Source organism: Desmodus rotundus, chromosome 5, assembly GCF_022682495.2.
Source record: "Desmodus rotundus isolate HL8 chromosome 5, HLdesRot8A.1, whole genome shotgun sequence".
NCBI lineage: Eukaryota > Metazoa > Chordata > Mammalia > Chiroptera > Phyllostomidae > Desmodus > Desmodus rotundus.
This window is the reverse complement of record NC_071391.1, coordinates 152650993-152673506: the sequence shown is the minus strand read 5'-3', so window position 1 is coordinate 152673506 and position 22514 is coordinate 152650993. Positions and strand designations below refer to the sequence as shown.

General features: G+C 49.1%; 1 protein-coding gene across 1 annotated transcript in view; it reads left to right on the top strand.

Moving 5' to 3' along the window:
* DPYSL5 (dihydropyrimidinase like 5) overlaps positions 1 to 22514 on the top strand; it is a 76815-nt gene that overhangs the window by 29819 nt on the left and 24482 nt on the right. The window contains exon 2 of the mRNA XM_024552551.4: positions 2079 to 2343. Coding sequence (XP_024408319.1) covers positions 2083 to 2343 — 261 coding nt within the window. The 5' untranslated portion in view covers positions 2079 to 2082. The remainder of the gene's footprint in view (positions 1 to 2078; positions 2344 to 22514) is intronic.

Here is a 22514-nt window from a genome sequence, read left to right as displayed (position 1 = left end):
AGTAGGAATGTGCGATACAGCCAGAAGTCTTCACAGGAGGTGACATTTATTTGAGGGCCCAGTTGTTACTTCATGATGATTTGATTATACTGCTTATTGCTGCCTAATGTGGTGTCTTAGTCAGCTTGAGCTGCTGTCGTAGCACCAAAGACAGTATGGCCTGGAGAACAGAAACTCATTCTTCCCAGTTCCGAAGGCTCGGCAGTCCAAGACCAAGGCGCCAGCCAGTTCAGTTCCTGGCGAGAACGTTCTTGCTTGTTTGCAAACAGTCCTCTTTTCTCTTCATCCTCGTATGGTGGGGAGAGAGATCACATGTCTCTTCCTGTGAGGGCACTAATCCCAGTTATGAGGGCCCCACCCTTGTGACCTAAATACCCCCTAAAGGCCCATCTCCAAATAGCATCACACTGGGATTAGAGCTTCAACATACAAATGTGAGGGGAACAGAAACATTCACTCCATGGCATGAAGTCAGCCAGCGGGCCAGATACTGGCTCACCGGCTAACTCACGCTTTGGAATAAAATGGGTGACTTGAAGCATCATAAATCAGTGAAGCTGACACTGATCCCCTCTAGACCATGACCACTGACTAGAATACTCTCTGAATGTGCTGTCCCACCCGGAGCAGAGGGACACCGTCACAGCCAGTGGCTGGTGCAGGGCTCAAGGGCGTGTATTTTAACAGTTGTGCTCAGGTTCTTTCCCTCTGGGGGGACTCGCCTCCGGGGTCCATCCAGGGTGTCTCCCCGACCTCCTCACTCTGTTACATTCACACTCTGGGACACACACAGATAGCAAAGGGGCTGTGGCAAAGGATGTCGATAACATCTTTGTTTAGTTTAGCAAAGACTAGCAGAGAAAGCTGTAGGGATGACGTGCTAATGAGATGCCTGGGGGGGGCAGGGCGGAGTGAGAAGCAAATGAATGTCGGCTGTCAGCTGTTGACAGCAAGGGGCTCAAATAGCAGAAAGTTCTTCCTCACAGGTCTGAAGGCTGGGAGTCTGAGTCAGGTCCCAGGCCAGTCCGTTTCTGATGAGTACTCTTTTCCTGGCTGGTAGATGGCCATCCTGTCTTCTCCTGGTGTCCTCACGGGGTCTTCTGGACATAGGCATGGTGCAGGGGTAGGAGGAGGGAGGGAGAGAGAGCACCCTGATGTCTCTTAGTAAGAGGACACTAATCCTATCTGATCAGGGCCCCACCCTTATGACCTCATTCAACCTTAAAAACTTCCTTCGAGGCCCCAGCTCCTAACACAGCCACCCTGGAAATTTGGAAGGACACAAACGTTCAGTCTGTAATAGTTCCAAAGACAACTGTCTGACTTTCAGTCCCTACTCTGATACAAAGCGTTGTGTGACTTTGAGGAAGTTCTCTAGCTTTTAAAAATATGGATTCTGGGAAGCCACTCTGGACCATATATCTGAATTTCTGGGGGTGGGCTTGAGCATAGCTCCTTTTCAAAAGCTCCTTAGATGAGCTTACTAATGTGCAACCAGCTGAGATAGCAGACTTTTTGAGGCAAATACAGGAGGGGGATCTGAAGCAGAATCCATCTGAAGAATGATGTGATTAAGCAGCCATGGGGCTTGGAGAATTTGGCTGTCTGAGACACACCCAGGACCCCCTGATATCTTCAGGGCCACTGGTGTAGGGGACATCGGCCATACAAACCATCTGGGTTTGACGCAGCTACTCAGTAGCCATAAATCCCTTACTTAGCAGCTTCAGCTCTCTCACCTGTAAAACGCCAGTCCCCAGGCTTTCTCTGGAACAAATCGAGATAATAGATACAAAAAGGCTTTAGAACCACACGGCATTCCAGGAAAGTAAACACTGATGTTTCTTTGGGCCCCAGCTTCACCCTGACTGCCCCTGTGTCGTGGCTCCCAGTAAGTCCCACTGTGAGGTCACCAACCCTAACTGGCTGCAGGACCATTGTCCTCCGGCTGTGGAGAAGCTTCCTCCTCATCCCTACTCAGTCCATAGAGTTTGGGCTCTGATGGGAGGAGGCGGGACCATGGTGGCCGTGAAAAGGGACTTCGACCTTGACCAGCGTCCCCCTCTGCCCTTCTGTAGGAACATGCTTGCCAATTCAGCCAGCGTGCGGATCCTCATCAAGGGAGGCAAGGTGGTGAACGACGACTGCACCCACGAGGCGGACGTCTACATTGAGAATGGCATCATCCAGCAGGTGGGCCGTGAGCTCATGATCCCCGGAGGGGCCAAGGTGATCGACGCCACCGGGAAACTGGTGATCCCTGGTGGCATCGACACCAGCACCCACTTCCACCAGACCTTCATGAACGCCACCTGCGTGGACGACTTCTACCACGGGACCAAGGTAACGCTCCCCTTTGCCGTGGGGGCCTGCCACTTCGGCTTCTTCTGTTTCTGGGGCTGCTCCAGACCAGACCCGGGTGAACCAGCCACCCCCACTGCATTGCTAAGAGGAAGAGGGTGCTCTCGGGGGGGCCACTGTGGCAACTAAAATTGGAAATTCCAGGCTAGATGTCATGGATTTCCATGGTTACAGAAAAGGGTGCATTGAGGCCTATTTTGCGGAACACATTGCTTATCTATGCTCCCAGGCTGGGAACTGACTTTCTATATTTTTATGTTACGTAATACAGACCTAGAGGAAGAAGTGAATTAGCCGGTGTTTTTTATTGTCCGTGAGTGTGGTGAGGGCTGGGAGTTGGTCTGATGGGCTTCTTTATGAAAAGCAAAATCAACTCCCTAAAGACTGTGAAAAATACGCATGTTTCTTCTAGAAGATTTTAGTGGCAGAAATGATGAAACAGACATGGCTATTGTAACTATCTTCTATTATCTCTCTTAGCTTGTTTGCTATTTTTAAAAACAGCTCGAAACATGCCGGTAGTGGGTCCTCTTTCAGAGGGAATTATCATGGACGATTTTGAAGTTATTGAGCTGAGCCTCAGCCACTGCATGCTCCTGAATACGAACCGCAGAAATTCAGACCTGTGAAACAAATGGATCGGGATGACATTACATTTTGCAAAAGGAGCTTCAAGAGGGTTCTTTTACCTTGCCACTGTGCTCCAGAACCTCTGTCACTGCTGTCCCCTCTTCACATTGTAATTATCTCTCACATACCAGCCTGTCCCTGGGTACCAGAGGATGGGCTTCTTGAAGGCATATTCTTTTACTTTCCCAGAGCCTTGCAATGACCTGGAACCAGAGTGGGTACCCAGTAAGTGTTTGCTGAGTGAATGAGTGAGGGGTGCTTACCCATGTGGGCCTCCTCTGCACCCAGCTATGCAGCAGAGTCACAGGTGAAGATTTTTTTAATGCAGAACTGAATCAGAATCTCAAGGGCCACCAGCCTCTGGCCCTGGCAGCAGCATATGTCCTGTCTGATTTACAAAGGACTCGGCCTGTAATATTTCCCGAGCGAGAAGGACCCACCGGCTCCTGGTCCCACAGCTGCAGGCTTGTGCCCTTTGTTAGCCCACAGCCTCAAATCCCCAATGGCCCTGCACCCTAAAATCCCACCCCTGTTCTGCCTGGAGTTCTCGGGGAGCCCTTTTCCATGCTTAGGGCACCCCCCCCCCCAGGATTCATCTTCCTGGGGGCGTGTGCTCCTGCTGATAGCAGCCTCCGACCCGGGCCCCTACACTGACCCCTGAAGAGCCTGGCCGGGGCTGCCGGGACAGGCAGGGACTGGTCTCAGGGTCACAGCTCTATGGGCCAGCCCACCTCAGTCAGATGGCCCTTAACATCTCCCTGAGGATATGCCCCCTTCCCAATCCAGGAGCAACAGACCAAGCCCTGGAAGGCTGTGCTGAGGCAACGGTGCTCCTAATTCTCTGGCATCTGGGGCCACACCTGCCCTCTGTAGCTGAGCATGGGGAAGAGAGGTGGTAGGCAGACCCTCCCTATTTTCTCCTCCAAGAATGCCCCTGGGCCCTGCAGGTGACACTTCACTGATGAAATGCAGAGCCCCGCCCTCGTACCCTGGCAGGGTCCTCTTGCAGTCGGTCCCTTCTGAAGTGAGGGAGCATATCTGGTCCACCATCCCATGCACTGGAGCCGGGCCAGGCGGGTGTTGTTTGTGGTTATGGCTGTTACTTTTATTACAGTGTAGCATAAGTACCAAGAAGGGCACAGACATTAAGTATACAGCATGGTCACAACGGAGCCCACCTTGTGAGCAGCTCACAAATCGAGAAACCAAACCCGGCCAGCACCAGAAGTCCCTCCTTGCGCCTCCTCCGGTCACCGCTCCTCACCAAAGATGAGCACTGTCCTGGCTTCTAATGCCACAGTTTGTTTGCTTTTAAATAACAGCCTCATTGAAATATAATTCACATACCATGCACTTTACTATTTAAAGTGTAGAAGTCAATGATCTTTAACATATTCTCCATGAATTGGTTTTGACTGTTTATGTAACTGAAATCAGGCAGTACGTACTCCGCGTTGGCTTCTTTTGCTCAGCGTTGCTTCCGTGAAATTCCCCCATGCTGTCGTGTATCATGTATTTTCGTTGCTATATAGAGCTCCACTGTGTGGAATATCACGTAGAGCACTTCCTCGTTCTGCTACCAACGGGCATCTGGTAGTCGCTAGTGTGAGGCTCTTGCGAACACCGTTGCTGTGAGCGCCCTCATACATGTCTTTTGGCAGGCGTGTTTCTGCCCATGTTTCTGCCGGGCATGTTCCCAGGAGTGGAATTGCTAGGGCATAGGTAACATGTGTTCAGCTTTAGGAGATACTGCTCAATCACGTCCCAAACCAATGGTAGCAGTGTATACTCCCAGCAGTCGTGGAAGAGAGGTCACAGCATTTATCATCAGCGTGATGTTGGTGACCACACCCGTCCATGTGGGGTCCCTTCTGTAGCATGCGCAGGCCTTGCACCAAAATTTGTAGCTTGGCCCTGGCCAGGTAGCTCCGTTGGTTAGAGCATCACCAAGGTTGTGGGTTTGCTCTCCAGGTGGGGCCATACACGAAGCAACCAATGAATGCATAAGTAAGTGGAACAACAAACCAATGTTTCTCTCTCCCTTCCTCTCTCTAAAATCAATTTTTTTTAAAAAAAATGTAGCTTTCTGGTTATTTTCCCCACTTGGGAGACCTTTAGTTCGAGGCTGGATGCCACATTGTCACTAACTACTCTGTCTGCCAGTCTCTCGGAAGGCAGGCTGGCCTTCTTTGTCTTATTTTCTACACTGTCATCTGCCAGGACCTCATTAGCCAGCAGTGACAGCTTTTCCCCTGAGAGCCTTTAGCTCTTTATAGCCAATGAAGGCCTCTGCACATGCATCTCTGTGCAAGGTGGTGGGCAACTCTTGATCTTTCCCAGGCCTCTCATCCATGGAAGCAGCTGCCTCGGCAAAACACAGAAAAGCCCCTGCGCGATTAAAGGCCCCAGTTCTCCCAGTGCCTGCAGGCTTAGGCTACCTCAGGCACCCCACCCCCCACCCATGCCAGGCCCGAGTTTTGGGGAATGTAGGGGCCCCGTCACCCAGCCACCCTGGCTGCTAGTGTCACCTAAACAGATCCGTCGGTCATATCCATCCCCTAAGTATGAATGCACCTTGCCCTTGTCCCCCTGCTCATATCGAGTTCCGTTCCATAGCACAGCCGTGATCCTGTCCTCCCGGACCCCTTCGGCAGACCCCACCCAGAGTAGTCCTGCCTGGGGCCTCCCATCCTCCCGAGAACTGGCTTCCTGCCCCGGAACCCCCTCCCTTCCAGGATTTCCCCTCCACACAGGTGCTCCTACTGCTGGATATTTTGGGTTCCTCTTTCCTCTGGTTCCTGACAATCTCCTGGGGAGAGAAAACGCTCTGCTGTTGCAACAGTGCTCCCGGGACGTGTGGATTTAATTATTTACACGGCCTGGGGCTCTCGCACACAGGCTGCACCCTGATAAATTGCCACTGACCTACTTAGGACCTTCTAAGAAAGGTAGCAGTGGAATCACTTGAAGCACCTGGGTTCATAATGGAATAATAATCCCAAGGAAACGCTCACCCGAGTGATTAGCCTAGAGAAAAAGAGAGATCAAGTTGCATCTTTTTGTTCCTGTCTGACAGATCCGTGGGACCTTGAACTCTGCACCCCCTAAGCTCTTGCGGGCTTGTCAGTTTGGCAGCAACAGCCAGGGCTGGGAAAACAAGACCATTGAAAGCCTGGCTTTTCCGAGAGCATCTGGGTCTCCATTGTGCTGGGTCTAAAGGGATTTCTCTAGCACTCCCTTAACAAACGCTTTGCCTGCCTTCGCCTCTCACCTCTGTAAGAGGCTGTGGCAGGCTCTGCCTGGCTCCCCTGGCTCTGTGGCTCCTACTCACAGCTGGTCACTTGATCCTCCTCCCACACCCCGCATCCTCCCCAAGGCCCAGTACCTGGGTTTCCGCGCGTGCCAGGACCACCTGCTTGTTAATATTGCAGGCTCTACTGAAGATAGAGGTTATCTCCTGTGGAGGGGCAAGGGGACGAGGGGAGGAGAGAGAACCGGTAACACCAGCTGGGTTAATAAAGGTCTAGGATTGCAGGTGGGTCATGGGGTCTTTTATTGTTATTCTGCTTAACTTGCAAGTTGTATTTATTCCTTAGTGTACAGCTAACATTACATAATAAAGACTGTTAGTGCACCCCACCAATGGCTCTCCTTGGCCGGGTGGGGACATCAGAATCTGGCTTTTTCAACTACAGGCACAGCCCCTTCACTAAGAGGTTGATAGCAGGGGTAGGTGTGGACGATGGGAACAAGCTTCCTAGATACCTTTCCTGCCTTCTGCTCCCCCAAAAGTATATTAATAACCACTGTCTAGGCCAATGGTTTTCAACCCTTGGCAGCAAATTACATTAGAACTTCTTGGGGAAATTTTTATTTAAATGATACTAGTGTCCGGGCCCTACCTCAGCCCAACGAAATCTAGGTCTCTAGGTCTGCCTCTCCCCCATCAGTAGTTTTTTATTTTTTAATTTATTGATTTTAAAGAGAAAAACATCGATTTGTTCTACTTATGCATTCCTTGGTTGGTTCTTGTATGTGCCCTGAGGACCGAACCTACAACCTTGGCATCTTGCAATGATGCCCTAACCAACTGAGCTACCTGGCCAGGGCCCCCATCAGTGTTTTTTTTAAAGCATCTTTGATGATTCTAACACTGGCAGGCACATTATTAAGGAGCTTACTCAGCTATTTTGAATGGCACATTGTCCTGCCTATTACTTCTGTCACCCGACTGATCCCCACCTTACATGCCAGGGCTGACCTCTGAGTCCTTTTTGAAAGCGTGGGCCTGCCTTGCCCTTGCCAGTCTCATTCATTTGCTTCTCTCCTATTTGCATCCCAGGGTCCCATCATCGGGCTCCCAAGCCCCACCCTGTACTTGCTTAGTTTCCCTGTCCCTGTGCTCTGCTCTACTGTCTGTACCCCCTAGAAACCATCAGTGAGAGAGAAGTTGGCTGCGGCAGAGGTGTCATCAAACGGAAGTCTGGCTGGGTCTCTGGCCCAGAGACTCCCTCTTGCCTGTGCCAGAGCCGCCTGGTCACAGAGACAACCTCCCATCAACTCAAAGGCAGTAGCAGCAGGACGTCTATTCCTGTAGGCAACCTGCAGTGGGAGCCAGACTCAAAGCAGGAGGGTGCTCAGCCAGCATGCGCCTGCCCTGGCGATGTCTGGTGGCCTAAGTAGGCTAGGGTGTCCCGGTCGCATCCCAGCTCCCAGGGAGGGCTGCTCACACGCCTTCCCTCCCCCTGTGGAGTGCTGAGATATGACAGGCTAGGACATAAACAATTGCCTACCTGCCAACCTCCTCACCAAGGTCCCCGTTTATCCACTGGGCAGACTGTGCTCTTTGCCTTTGAAATTTGCTGTCTTGGAATTAAATCTTTAAATGCTCCTCACTCCCTTTCTTTTTGCTGGACTCCAGTATTCTGTCCATTTCTGTTTAATTCTGACTGGAATATCTTTTTAGTCTTTCGTAAAGCTCTGCAATAACATTTTCTGCTTATTGGGATCCAGACTCACAGAATCTTGCTCATGAATTGATGTTCCCAAGTTCACATATGTCTGTAAAAAGCTGGAAGGGACCATGGAAATCTAGTCCGACCTTCCCGTTGACAGGAGGATGAGTAAGTTGCCCCAAACTCCACAGGGAGTGGGACCAGAATGCAAGTTTCTTGGTCTGAGGCCCTTTTCACCACACCACTCAGGGGCTCCTGAAACCCCAGAGCTGGACAGTCCCTGCTTTCAGACAGTCTGTGACTTCTTGGTGGGCATCACACAAATAGTTTCCTTGACACCGTGGCGCTGAACTTGCCTGGACCAGAGGAAAGCATCTCGGAACTGACATGCGTCGGCCGACAGCGCCATGAGCTCTGCCTCCTCCAGACGATGCTTTATAAAGCACCGCTCCCCCCTGGGGGAGTGACACAGATGTCAGTGCCCTCGAGCTGACGGTTTTTACCCTTTACAGACGGGCGTTGTGAAGATTAATGGGGTGATGCATGAAAAACTCTGCGCGGGGTGCCTGGCACAGAGGACGCATGCGGTAAATGTTGGGCTCCAGGCTGCAGCAACCGGCTTCTCCCCAGGCCCAGCCTCGGCTGCCTGTCTCCCAGCCTCATAGGTTACTTGATTCACCCACTTGGACTTTGCAGCGGAATTATTCTGCTGTCTGTCTAGTGCCCATGCTGCCTGTGTCCCTGGGCCAGCTGCTGCCCCATGGTGTCCATTCTTCCCACTGACCTGCTGCCCTTCTGGTCTGGCTGTGCTGGTTGGGTCTGTCTTCTCTGAGTCAGCCACAGTCACAGTAGAACTCCGGGAGAGCTTCGTGAGGTGACTGCCCCTCCCCAGCCACCTGGGAGGACATCCTTTCCCCTACCTCTTCCAGTGGCACCTCACACCCGCACAGGGGCTGTGTTAGTTTTCTCCTATTTTGTAACAAATTACCACGAATTTAGCAATTTAAAACAATACCCATTTATGAGCTCACAGTTCTGTAGGTCTGAAGTCGGGCCACGGAGCGACTGGGTTCTCCACCCAGGGTCTCACAAAGACGCAGCCACGGTGCCAGCGGGGCCGCGTTCTCATCCAGAGTGCAGGGCCCTCCGCTAAGTTCACGTGGTTGGAGCGGAATTCAGTCTCCTGCAGTTCAAGGACTCAAGTCCCCGATTCCTTGCTGGCTGTCGGTTAAGGTCTCAGCTCCCAGAGGCTGTTGGCCTCCATCGCCACGTGGCCCCTCCACCTTCAAAGCCAGCGACACAGACTCTCTCACTGTGAGTCCCTCTCGCGCTTCAAACCTCTCTGACTTAGAATCTTTCTACAGACAGAACCTTCCCCTTTAAGAGCTCACCTGATTAGCCCACTGAGATAATCTCCCTTTCTTTAAGCCAACTGTGCCATATAACATAACCTAATCACGGGTGTGCTATCCCCTGTATACACAGGGTTCCCCCCACTCTGAATTCGAGGGGACTGTGCGGGGTCTGGGTCACGGGGAGTCATCTGCCTACCTCACCGTGGTCACATGCTGAAACGCGGTCATCCCGTAGACATTTTGCCCCGGTACATCTCTCTCTTAAACCTTGTTAAGATCCCACATTTACCTTTTCTTTTCCATCAAATGTCACCTTGACCATCCTTCACAGCATCCTGTGCCTCGTGTCGTGCCCCTGCTTGTGAACCTGAAATGGCTCCCTGTGGACTGAGACATCAACTTTGGATGTCTGGGTCTTCACCCTGGGCCACGCTCCATCTGACCTTGTGTCCCCACCTAAGCCTCCTTCCCAGCTGCTCCCCAGCATGTGCCCTCCTCAGGGTGAGGGTTTTCTCATGGACACTCCCACCCCTCCCCCATGAACGTCCTGCTCCCTGTTGCCATCCCTGCCCCCCCCCACAAACCCTTCCTTCCAGGCCTGCCCCACCCCTGCCACATTCTTCCACCAGCTCGTTCAAATCCAGACTCCCCTTTCTTCTCGCCGACTGAAATAAGTTGTCTTGGGGCTTTCATGTTGTGTCCTGTATGAAGTTTATCTCTCAGCTAGACTGGAGACTCTCGGAGGGGCAGAGACCAAACATTTTTTTTTAAGATTTTATTTATTTATTTTAAGAGAAAGAAGAGGAGGGAGGGAGAAAGAGAGAAACATCGATGTATGAGAGACACATCAATCGGTTGCCTCTCACACGCCCTCAACTGGGGACCCAGCCTGCAACCCAGGCATGTGCACTGACTGGGAATCGAACTGGCGACCTTTCACTTCTCAGGCCAGCACTCAATCCACTGAGCCACACCAGCCAGGATGAAAAGGCCACAATTTATATTTAACTCATGACTCACCACAGGATTCACACAGCTCTAAACATATAGTAGACATTCCAGAAATAGAGGAATGTCAGCATAGCATGTCGTTATGAACACAGAGTTGAGGAGACAGGAGGAATTTGAATTTCAGTTCCACATTTACTAGCTGTGTGATTTGGGCGAGTTCATCTCTCTGTCCCTCAATGGCCTTCTCTGAAAAATGGAGATTACATTAGTATTTTGTGAACACGAATGACTATTTGTGAAGAACTTAAAATAGTCTTGGGTGCTTACGAAGCATGATACGAGTGCTTGTTAAGCAAATAAATCGATCGTGCTGCTCGAGGACTGACCCCTGGAAAACCGTTCGCGCAGTTTCCTCGCGTGTATGTGTATTAAACTGCTGAGCGTCCGATAGGAACTAAGACAACAGGGTTCTGTTTCGACTCCCAGGGCTGCCTGTGTGCGCTGTAGAGTCCAGGTGGACCTGATAGGGATGACGGTGACTTCTAGTTAACTTTCTTTCTTCGAAGCAGAAATAGCCAGTCCCGAACTCTGCAGGCATCGGAGCTCTTTAAAGATGTGCTGCTTCAAACCAGTTAACTTGCTTATTAACAAGACCTCGCAGGCAACCTTTATTCCGCACCTGCATGGATTGGCAGGCCAAAACGCAGGCCGGGTCGACCCTTCTTAGAACAAATGGAAGACAGGAGATCTATCGTTTCTTACAGATTTTCACATGTAGTATTGGAAAAAATCTCCTATGGAGTCCAAGCAGCTCCTCCATTCTTACAAAAAGAGTATTTGCAAAGAATTACCTACAGAGAGACTATTGCATTTCTAAAACCTTTGGTTGAAGAATAGAGATAAACGCACCCTCTGTGGTGGAGCCCAGGCATCTTGGAAACCTTTCATACTGCATACAAGAAGTTCTGCTTTCATCCTCTCATCCTTTGGGGTTTAAAAAAAGAAAAAAGACGGGAAACACATTATGTACTGTGCGTGTACTTCAGTGATGCATATAGCATACGAATGATATTTGTTCCGTTTTTTCTTTTCCTTAAAGCTTGCACATTTTTTTTAGCATTTCAAGAAATATTTGAGTATGGCATTATCGAAAGCTTCAGAAGTCTCAGTCTGCAATATCTCTTCCCCAGACCTCACTGAGCTTTGCCATATTCCTGTATTGAACGTAAGGGCCTTGGAGTGGTTCCGTAACAGCTAGAGATGTGGGCACATACCGTATTTTACCCCCTGGCGGTTCCTGCTTTCTTGCTCTCCCAGGTCGTCACTGCAGCCTGCCATGTTTCCTCCCCCTTGTGATCCTTTTCTCTTTCTAGTTAATTAAAAATTAGCTGTAGGGTCCTTAATTAGTGACTATATGAATGTAAAACTATGGGCCAACTCTAGCGAGAATTTTCTCATTAGCCAGTATTTATCTCACATTACACACACATTCACATACTCACACTAGCACATACTTATACTCACACATTTGCACGCTCACACTCACTAATACACAGAATTTTAGAGCTGGAAGAAGTAACCATTAGAGATTAATGAGTCCATTCCCCTAATCCATTAATAACTTTCCTGCTTAGATTTAAACTCTCCACGGTATTCTTAATTAATATTTAAAAATAGAATTAAACTTGATGTATGTTAGGAAACTCTATTCTTGGGAAGACTATATATAGAATGAAGAAGTGATTAATCTAGGAAGCCACCTTTAAAAAAAAAAACTGTTACTTTTTTTATTCAACAACTAGATTGAGTTATAATTGACATACAATAAGCTGTTCGTTTTTAAAGTGTATAATTTGATCCGTTTTGACATGTATATACTGGGAAGCCATCACCATTATTATAATAAGCGTACCCGTCACCCCCAAAACTTTCTTTGTCTCCCTCGTGACCCTCCCCCACCCCAGGTAGCCACTGGTCTGTTTTCTGTCACCAGATTGGTTTGTATATCCTCACTTTTTAAAAAAGATCTTATTTATTTATTTTTAGAAAGAGGGGAAGGGAGAGAGAAGAGAGGGAGAGAAACACCAGTGTGTAGTTGCCTCTCCCACACCCCCTACTGGGGACCAGGCCCACAACCCAGGCATGTGCCCCAACTGGGAATCGAACCAGTGACCCCTTGCTTCGCAGGTCGACACTCAATCCACTGAGCCACACCAGCCAAGGCTATTTTCTCACATCTTTATATAAATGGAGTAATACAGTATGTATTCCTTGTTTGGTCTGCGTTCTTTCACTCAGCGTTATTAAGTTGTGGCTAAAACAGATGAAGCTGCTCTGAATATCTGTGTATAAGAGATTATGTATACTTACGCTTACATCTCCCTTGCATAATTACCTGGACGTGGAATGACTAGGGCATCTAAAATGTGTATGTTTAGCTTTTAAGGACATTGTCAAACTAGTTTCCAAAGCTATTGTGACATTTTATATTCCTTCCAGGCTCCACATCTTTGCCAACATTTGTTATGGTCAGTCTTTTTAACTTTAGCTGTGCTCACAGGTGTGTGTGGTGGTGTCGTGTGGTTTTAACCTACATTTCCCTAACGGCTAATGTCCTATGTGCCCTCTATGTACCTGTGGTGAAGTATTCACATTTTTTAAAAATTTTTATTGTTATTCAATTACAGTTGTATGCCTTTTCTCCCCATCCCTCCACCCCACCCCAGCTGAACCCACCTCCCTCCCCCACCTCCACCCTCCCCCTTGGTTTTGTCCATGTGTCCTTTATAGTAGTTCCTGTAATCCCCTCTTCGCACTGTCCCCCCCAACCCCCAGCTATTGTTAGATTGTTCTTAACTTCAATGTCTCTGGTTATATTTTGTTTGCTTTTTTTCTTCTATTGATTATGTTCCAGTTAAAGGTGAGATCATATGGTATTTGACCCTCACCGCCTGGCTTATTTCACTTAGCATAATGCTCTCCAGTTTCATCCATGCTGTTGCAAAGGGTATAAGCTCCTTCTTTCTCTCTGCTGCGTAGAATTCCATTGTGTAAATATACCATAGTTTTTGGATCCACTCGTTTGCTGATGGGCACTTTGGTTGCTTCCAGTACTTGGCTATTGTAAATTGTGCTGCTATGAACATTGGGGTGCACAGGTTCTTTTGGATTGGTGTTTCAGGGTTCTTAGGGTATAATCCCAGCAGCGGAATTGCTGGGTATTCACATTTTTAAAACTGTGTTTGCTAATGTTTTGAGTTGTTGGTCTTGTTTTTATTGGGTTGTCAGAGTTGTTTATTCTAGTTACAAGTCATTTGTTGGGCATGTTTTGCAAATAGTTCTACCAGTCTGGGTTGGTTTTTTTTTTCTTAACAGTGTCTTTTGAAGAGCAGCCGTTTTTGATTTTCAAGTTCAATTTGTTGATTTTTCTTGATTTTTTTAATAGTTCATTTTTTGCACTGTCATCAGGAAGTTTTTGTGACATCCAAGATCACTAAGAATTTTTTGTTTTCTTGTAGAAGTTTGATGACCATAGCTCTTACATTTAGGTCTATTTTAAGCTAGTTTTTGTATGTGGGATGTGGGAAAGTTCAGGTTTTTTGCGTTTGGCTCCCCAATCGTTCCAGCACCATTTGCTGGAAAGATTATCCCTCATCAAAAATCAGTTGGCCATATAATACATATGGGTCTACTTCTGGATTCTCTTTTCTGTTCTTTTGATCTATTTGTCCGTCTTTACACCAGTACTACACTGTCTCAATTATAGCTTTACAGTAAGAGTTGAAAGCAGGTATTGTAGGTTCTGCAACTTTGTTCTTCTTTCTCAAAGTTGTTTTGACTCTTCTATGCCCTTGCAAGCAAACTCTTTTAGTGCAGGCTGTAAACCAAAAGCGTAGGAGAACCGTGAACTGAGCGTATTAACCAAGCACTTGACAAAAAAGGAACTTGACTAGGTGTTGGCGTCCAGATGAGGTCCACAAACACGTCGCCCTCCGGGACGTGGAGCTGCTTGTTGGTGTAGGTGCATTGTCCTCCCCTGACCCGAGTCCTTGTGCATGGTGAGTTGTGGTGACGTCTCAGGGAAGCATACTGTTCCCTCTTTGCCTCCCACTTAAAGGCAGTGGCGAACAGGGGTGGACTGGGGATCCTAAGAGGACTGGATTAGGGTAAAACTTTCATGGACTGAAGCTCTCACCACGGAGCCATTGCCACCCTCTCCTCTCCCTCTGCCAGGTTTCCATTCTTCTTAGTGCCCTGTGCTACCACCGGGCCTCGGCTGTGGCTTCTCCTGTCTGCTTTGGCGCCCTGGCTCTCACTTTGCCAGGCTTACGACACTCTGGGACACATGTTTGGGAGAGCGCTCCAGCTTTGAATTTCTAAGCCCTAGACTGAGGGGCCCACCAAAGAGGATGTTTTTCCTGTTTGTTGAGCTCCTGAGGAGCTCCAGGATCCCAGACCCCCCAAGTGGCACCTGGCTGGGCAGGGCTTTCCAAGCGACCTGCACTTGAACTTCCATCCCTGCCCCTACTATAGGGTTGCTGAGCTTCCTGCCTGGACCCCAGGCCCACTTACCTATTTTGATCTTTAAAGTCCCCTCAGGCAGGTCTTAGTATCCTTCCTTTCCAGGGAGTCCGGGAAGCTGAGTCTCCAGGAAGTGAAATGGCTTGCCAGGCTAGTAAGTGCAGGGACAGGTCTGCCTGGCCCCCTTTCAGTCCAGCCCCCCGTCCCCCCAAGCCAGTATGCAGGGAGGACTCAGGGCAGCCTCTCTCAGTAGTCTGATGGCACTGTTGTCACTTAGCTTTGGGACCAAAATGAGGACTCTTGGAGGGAAGAAGACCAAGTGGGGTTACATGTGGTTTATTTCTGGATTGTTGAGCAGTCCCTCCCGTCTGGCATCTGTGGGCAGCCTAGACTGTTCTTCATAAGGGTGGCCATGGCCTGCTGGCCTCTCAACTTTCCCACTTTGGGACTCTAAGGGGCTTTGCTAAGGAGGATGCGTGACAAAGGGCCCCTCTGTGTGGCTCTATTTTAGAATGCTTTCCCCGGGCCCCTGGGCTTCTCAGAAGCTGGCAGCCACGTTCTCTCTGCCACATAACTCCCTTTGAGGATCATCTCCAGTCTCCATGGTAACCGCAAGTCGGGAGACAGCCGGCTCTGTACTGTGGCTTTGTATTAAACACAATGAATTTAAATTGGATGCTCAGCAGTGAAGATATTCATTCTGGATTAGAGAGAAGCCTGGAGCTCCTCATTTCATAATTTTCGATGTTGGCACAATTCTCAGTTTTAGCCCTGTAATTCGAGCCCAAGCCACACCTACCCCTCTGTTTCTGAACTACAGTGAGGCCCAATTTCACTTTGGCAGAGGAATCTTGGAGCCAGAAGCCCGCCCCCCCCCCCCCGCCCCCCATCAGGCCAGGGCTGTGAGCTCTAGAAGCGACAGCATAATGTATAGGAAAGCTGGGGGCTCTAGAGTCTGATGGGCCCTCACTCATTCTGGCCGTCCGATTTCCTCCCAGCCTGTGCTCTTATCTGTAAAATAAGAAGAGTGACCTGCACCCCACGGGATCATATTTTTATTGTGATAAAATACACATAAAATTTACCATTTTCCTCATTTTTAAGTGTACAGTTCAGTGGCATCAGGTACATTCACAGTGCTGTCACCAGTAATCCATCTCCAGAACTTTTTCGTTTCTCCAGCTGAAATGCCTCACCTATTAAACACTGATTTCCCACTCCCGCCTTCCCCCAGCCCCTGGGTTCCGCGCGTAAGTGGCATCATATAATGTTTGTCCCTTTGTGACTGGCTTATTTCATTCAGCATAATGCCCTCAAGGCCCATCCATGCTGTAGCATGTTCCCGAGTTTCCTCCCTTTTTAAGGCTGAGTGATATTCCACCGTACGGAGACGCCACACTGCTTAGCCACTGATGGCCACGTGGGTTGCTTCCACCTTTTGACTGTGTTGAATATGCCTCTGTGGACGTGGGGGTGCCAGTGTCCGAGCCCTTGCTTGCAGTGACGGTCACTCCGAGGATCATTGGATAATGGATGTTAAGAACCTTGCGTAGAGTGGGCCATAAGGAAATATGACTTTCTCTCCGGAAAGTGACTTCGGTGCAGGAGCTAACTGCCACCGTGGTCCCGTGGTTTCCGTGAGAGTGGTGTCACTTTGTGCTACCAGGCTGCTTCTGTATCCCTGGGACACGCTAATCGGCCGTGTCTGGGAGTGAACACAACTCATTCCAGAGTTTAAAGGCAACGTCTTTTAAGTACGGAAATGTGCATGAAGTCTCACAATGAAAACCATGCCTGTTTTCACATTCATCCCACCGGTTGGTAATCATGTATTCCGAGTTGCAACATGAGAAAGGTTAGGGCCAACGCTTATACATCCTTATCAGTTGTCTATTTTCAGTGCACCCTCTGGGAGACCCCGAAGCTGCTGCGGTGGGATCCCCTCAGGCAGTGAGATTCCGGGATTAGTTACTGTTTCAGCAGTATCAGATCTGTCCTCCGTGTTACAGAAGAGTAGGGGATTTGAACAAAAATACCTAGATCCAGTCTCGGCTCACCTCCAAAACCTGAGGTGATGACCCGTGCCCCACGTGATGTTTGTGGTGATGAGGTGAGGGAAGTGCTCCGCTCTGCCAATGACCCACGCCTGGAAACTGCGCGCTTTCAGGGAGAAAGGGACCAGGCCCTTGGGCTGGTTTGCAGCTCTCCGGGAGATTCCCTCTGGTCCAGTTTCGTCCAAAAGTGTCTATGGTGGGGGTGACTCCCTGCTGCCTTGGCCCCTCCTGCGGTGACGTCCTGGATCCCAGGAACCACCTTCCCCTGTAGATCCTTGGAAATTAGCCTTTCCAGGCTGGGCCAGTGGTTCTGCCGCCCACACCACTGCATGAGCAGCCTGGAGAGAGCCAGCCCCCCTTTGTATTTAGGAATTTGTGGCAGAGGGAAGGGGGGCAGAAGCTCTCGTGACACCTCCTTGGGACCCCTGCAGGACCCAGCCACTCCCTGCAGCATAGCAGTCAGGCCCGCTCTGTATTGATGAGGCTGAAGGGAGGAAGGGACATGGGGATTTCATGTGAAGTTCAGACCTTCCTCTCTTCTCAGTGCTCAGTGGTGGCTGGCAATGTGGTATGCGCCCAGGGACTAGCTGTCCGACAGGAGCCAGGCAGGCTTAAATCAAGGCTTCCTGAGCACGTGTGCTCACTGTCCCTGAGACCCCAAAGCTGCCCGGGGTTATTCATTCACCTATAGGGAGGGGACCTTGTGTTTCCTGGGAGGGCCTGCACCTTGACTCTAGAACAGCTCACCTTTCCTGGGAGCCAGTGAGTCAGGACTTCTTGCCTTGGTGGGAAGGTTTGCTTGGCTTCCATAACCCCATCCCAGCCTGGCCTTCCTCCTACCTCTTGGCTGTTTCTTCCCAGTCTCCTTCCTGGTTTTATGTTTCTTAACCCTCCCTATATGGCTGCCTCTCAGTGTCCTATCCCAATTCACCTTCTCCTTTTAGCTACCTCTGTACTAAATCTGGTACCGATGACTCCCACATTTACAGCTACAGCCTAGACACCTCTGTCACCTCTCCCAAGCTCAACACATCCACCAGAACCCCACTCCTCTCCCAGACAACCCTCCTTCCGGCAATGGCACCCCATCCTCCCGAGCCAGTGCTCACGTGCCCAGGACCACAGGACTCCTCAGCGGTAGAGCCAAAACTTGAATCCAGGTCTCCAGGCTCCAGAGTTCAGGCTTTTCCCACCCGAGCATCCTGCTTCCCCATTCGCCATCAGAGAATCGAACCGCATTTCTAACTAACTTAAAAATGCAAATGTCAAACTCTGGGCCTGCCCTGGGACCCCTCCCCATTTGTTGGCTACGTTGGAACTCGCCTGGACCCCTTTGCCAGCACCCCTGACCCAGTGGTTCCCACGCTTTCAGCCTGGGTTCTCTGCCCCTGCTCCTGGCTTTGCAGAACTGGACCTTTACAACGGCATGTTCCTGTTGACTCCATATCCCTCTCTTTCACGGTTTTCCCAAGCCTCTTCTTAGCTCAGACCAATACCCCTGATTTCTCCCAAACCTTTCCTGTGGGATATTGGCATTATTTCCTGTTTTGCTAAGAAGTCTGGGACCGAGGAACTGAGCACCTTCATTTCTCCTGGGTGTCACCTCTGATCACCTCTTCCCTTATTTGCCCCCCTCCGGATAGATGGGAGGAAGTGTCCCTCTCAGCCTAATAGATTTGAATATCAACCCTCAGATTCCTTGTTGAGTAATAGAGATAATAATGGGCCATTTACAGGGCTGTTGTGAAAATCAAACAGGCACAGAAGTGCTCAGTGGATGTTCGTTGTAATTAGAGATTTCATCTCCACCCCAGTGTCCCTCCGGCAGCTCTGTCTGAAGATGTCTAAGAATCTTCTTCCCTCCTAAATTTGATTGTTCCTCTCCTAATACTATTTTTTCAGCCACACGGCGTAAAACCTCCCCCGCTTTTTACATCACCTGCTCTCCTGTCATCAAACCTTGCTTCTTCCCAGGAGCAGGTTTCACGCATGTCCTGCCATCCTGTCCCTGGACGTCAGGCCTGTCACCTCGGCACTGCAGCTGAGCTTGTGTGCCGCAGCCACAGTCACCTTCCCAAGTCTGATTTTCATGGTTTACTTTGCCAAGAAGCCTGCTGGGACTGCAGACGTGTCCAAGGGTAGGGTTGTGGCGGAGTCCTTCCCAACCCCATGCTCCCTGAGCTCCCTCATCACACTCAACTTGTGTTGACGGTTACTTCCATCGACACAAGTGGCCTAGCTGTGCCACCCAGAGGGAGTCCAGGGTCAACAAGGCTCACACAGTGTGGTCCCAACCAGACCTATGTCAGCCAGAACCACACAGTCTGTTCTCGGTCCTCCAGCTGTGCCCCAGCTTCCCCACGCCGTCTGCAGGCCCAGTGTGTTCCGTCAGCCCACTGTGTAGCTCTCAGCCCGCCCATCCTAAGGCGCCCTTCCCTTCCTCTGCAACTTTGAACTTGATGCTGCCACTGTCATTGAGGAACATTACCTGGTGAGGCCACGGACTCTTTTTCATTTTGAAGTCATTTCCATTAAAAGTGAACTGTTTTCTTGTCCTGTTTGCTAACTGGGCTCTTAAGATCCCTCAAGGTGCTTACCTTTCTCATGTCATCTGGAGCATCCCGTACACATAGCAAACAGCACATTCGTGCTACCAGAAATGATGCTTATTTATTAACTGTGTTATCATAGTATTGTAAATCACTGCTGTTTATTGGGCTCCTCCTGTGTGCAGGGACTTGCTAGGTGCTTTACATGCATTATCTCCTTTAATCCTCATAGTAACCCCAGGAGGGATGTGTCCTCATCCCATTTTACAGGTCAGGAAATGAGGTCCAAAGGGATTCAGTAGCTGGCCCACAGTCTTACAGTGAGTAAGGGCTGGAGCTGGTATTTAAACCTTCACCTGCCTGCCATAAAGTCTGGTTCTCGTCACTGCGCTATTTGCCTTTAACTATATAATGTGCCTTTAAATGATAGGGAGAGTAAGTGTGGGAAAATGTCCCTTTCCCAAAGCATAGTGTGGACTGAGTGTTGCCTGTTTCCTCTGTAGAAAGTTCAAAGAATGAAGTGTGAGTTTTAGAAACGGTGATGCTTGGAGTGAGAGCATCACTCGGTCAGGTCCAAGCCCTAATGATATACCAGAGGCTGCGCACCCCAGGGGTGGAAAGTAAAAGTTTAGGGTGCAATGAATTGCACATGTACATTCAGAGAAGACCAGTCAGCTGCAGGACGAGCTCAACAGATTGCAAGTGAGGGGCCAAGAAAACCCTGGAGAAACGTGTGTCCCCAGAGGGACAGAGAGGATGGCCCCAGGGAACGGATCACTTGGATGCCCTGAGAAAAGGGGGGCGGGGAGTTCGGTGTGTTTTGTTTATTTGTTTGTTTTTCAAAGAAAAGGGGCATTTGATAGAAGGCGGTGGGAGACTCCAGAAAAGGATGAGGCTGTGGTCAGCACTGAGGCAGTGTGGAAGGGAATTGTCAGGGAAAGTGTCCTGGCCCCCACCCCCCACCCAGGAGCTGGCTGAGTTGTCGGCAAAGACCAGTGTAAGCCTGTTAAGAGCCCAGTCTCCCCAGAACAGGCCAGTGTAGCTGATAAAAATGAGGGACTCCTTGTTAAAAGATTATTATTAAGAATTTCAAGACGGCAACAGCAGGGCACTAAGCATGGAGCCCTTCTTAATGCAGAGCCTGTGGGACTGCCTGGGCCGCCAGCCCATGAAGCTGGCCCTGCCTGGGGGCTTGTGTTTCTGGGGGGCAGGGGGGGTGCTATCTACTGAGTGCCCGGCTTGGTTCCAAGTACCACACATGCATCTTCTCACTTGGTGAAGTGTTCAGGTCCTCCTTTTGGAGAATTTTTCATGTCCCAAGGTATGGTGGAGCTTAAAAGCTTGCTTTCATAAAATAATAATAATATTATTAAAATAAAATAAAATAAATAAATTTTAATTTTTTTTAAAAAGAGCTGGCCTTCCAGAGGGTCAGTAAGCAGCCGACAGATCCCTGCCGAGAAGGGAGAGAAGCCACCCCGCCGTTCGTTTTTGTTCTCTTGTAATTTGGGAGTGTGCAGTAAAAGAAGGAGGGTCGTTTTCATATGAAAAGAAAAGGAAGTGGTTCAGCAACTCCCGGAGAAGCAGATCCATCTGAACAAATGATGGCTTTCCCTCCTGCATTCAGAGATGCAGAAATGTTTGCGTTGCACTTAGTTTGCAAAGCACACCCACGTACTTGTCTATTCTCAGTGCGCTAGTGTCCCTCTTTAGGGACCAAGTTGCCCTCAGTCTATTCATCTGCAATAGGTGGTAGCAGACCCTGCTTCTCTAATTCCAGTCACCGTGCCTGGCAGTAAGGGTCACGAACTCGGAAATGATTCCATATCTGGAGGAGTGTTCATACAATGAATTAAAATAGTTGACATAAGTCTACATAAGTAAATGGACAATACGATACCATTTGCATACATTTTGAAAAAGATTTTATTTATTTATTTTTAGAGAGAGGGGAAGGCGGGGAGAAAGAGAGGGAGAGTAACATCAATCAGTTGCCTCTTACAGGCCCACAACCCAGAACCTGGCCTGCAACCCAGGCATGTGCCCTGACTGGGAATCGAACTGGCCACCTTCCAGTTTGTGGGATGATGCCCAACCCACTGAGCTACACCAGTCAGGGTTCTATACATTTTTTAAACTTATAAAACAAATATAGTCAAAGCATAAAAACATGGATGGGGGAAATTTTTATCAACCTCAGGGAAGAAGCATGGGAATAGGAAGGAGGGATTCAGTTATATTGGGAATAGTTCATTTCATTTTTTAGATAAAAAGGCATGGAGAGTAAATACAGCAAAAATGTTAATCTCTTATATTTGACCTAGTGGGTTCATGGGTATGTGTTGTATTATTTTCTATACTTCTACTGTATGGTTGAAATGTTTCATAACATTAAAAGTAAAGTATTTTAAATGCAGAACTAAATTTTAAAGGGTTTTAGCTTCCTCCAAATTTATTTTAAAATATATATTATGAAAGTATTCTATTAAATAAATTTCAGAAAATTATAAAAAATAAATTGCTCAGAATCTCATCACCCCAAAACGGCCATCGTTGATGTTTTGGTATATTTCCTTCCACTCTTTGTTCTTTGTGCTTTGTGGGGGTGTGTGTGTTTAAACATTTTTGTTCTTTGTAGGGGGGTGTGTTTAAACATAGTTCTTCGTGGGAGTGTGTGTGTTCAAACACAGGTCCAAAGCATCTTGGATACACATGTCTAGAGTTCTAGGAAGTCTAGGGTTCTGCCTTTTCCACTCGTTATAACATCACCCCTTTTCCACGGCACAATAAGCGCAGCCGCCACAAACATCGTTTCTATTGACTCCATTGCAGCTCTTCCACAGCTTGCTTAACCAGCACCATTTTGCATAAAAACAGTTGCGAACACTCAGCAGTCACAGATTCGTAAACATAATCCTTTTGGAAGCCTGAGGAACGGGAGTAGGTCGTGCTTGCTGGTGCTTTCCTCAGGGCTGTTCTGTGGGGGTGACAGTAAAGAGGTCTGTCACATCTGTGCTATCACGTTCCCGAGGAGACGGAGCCTGTCGCATTTGTCCCGTGGGCAGGAGCCGTACATATTTAAAACGCCAGCTCTGCGTCGCTCCTGCCTGCGAGGAAACACGTGCTCCAACCTGCAGC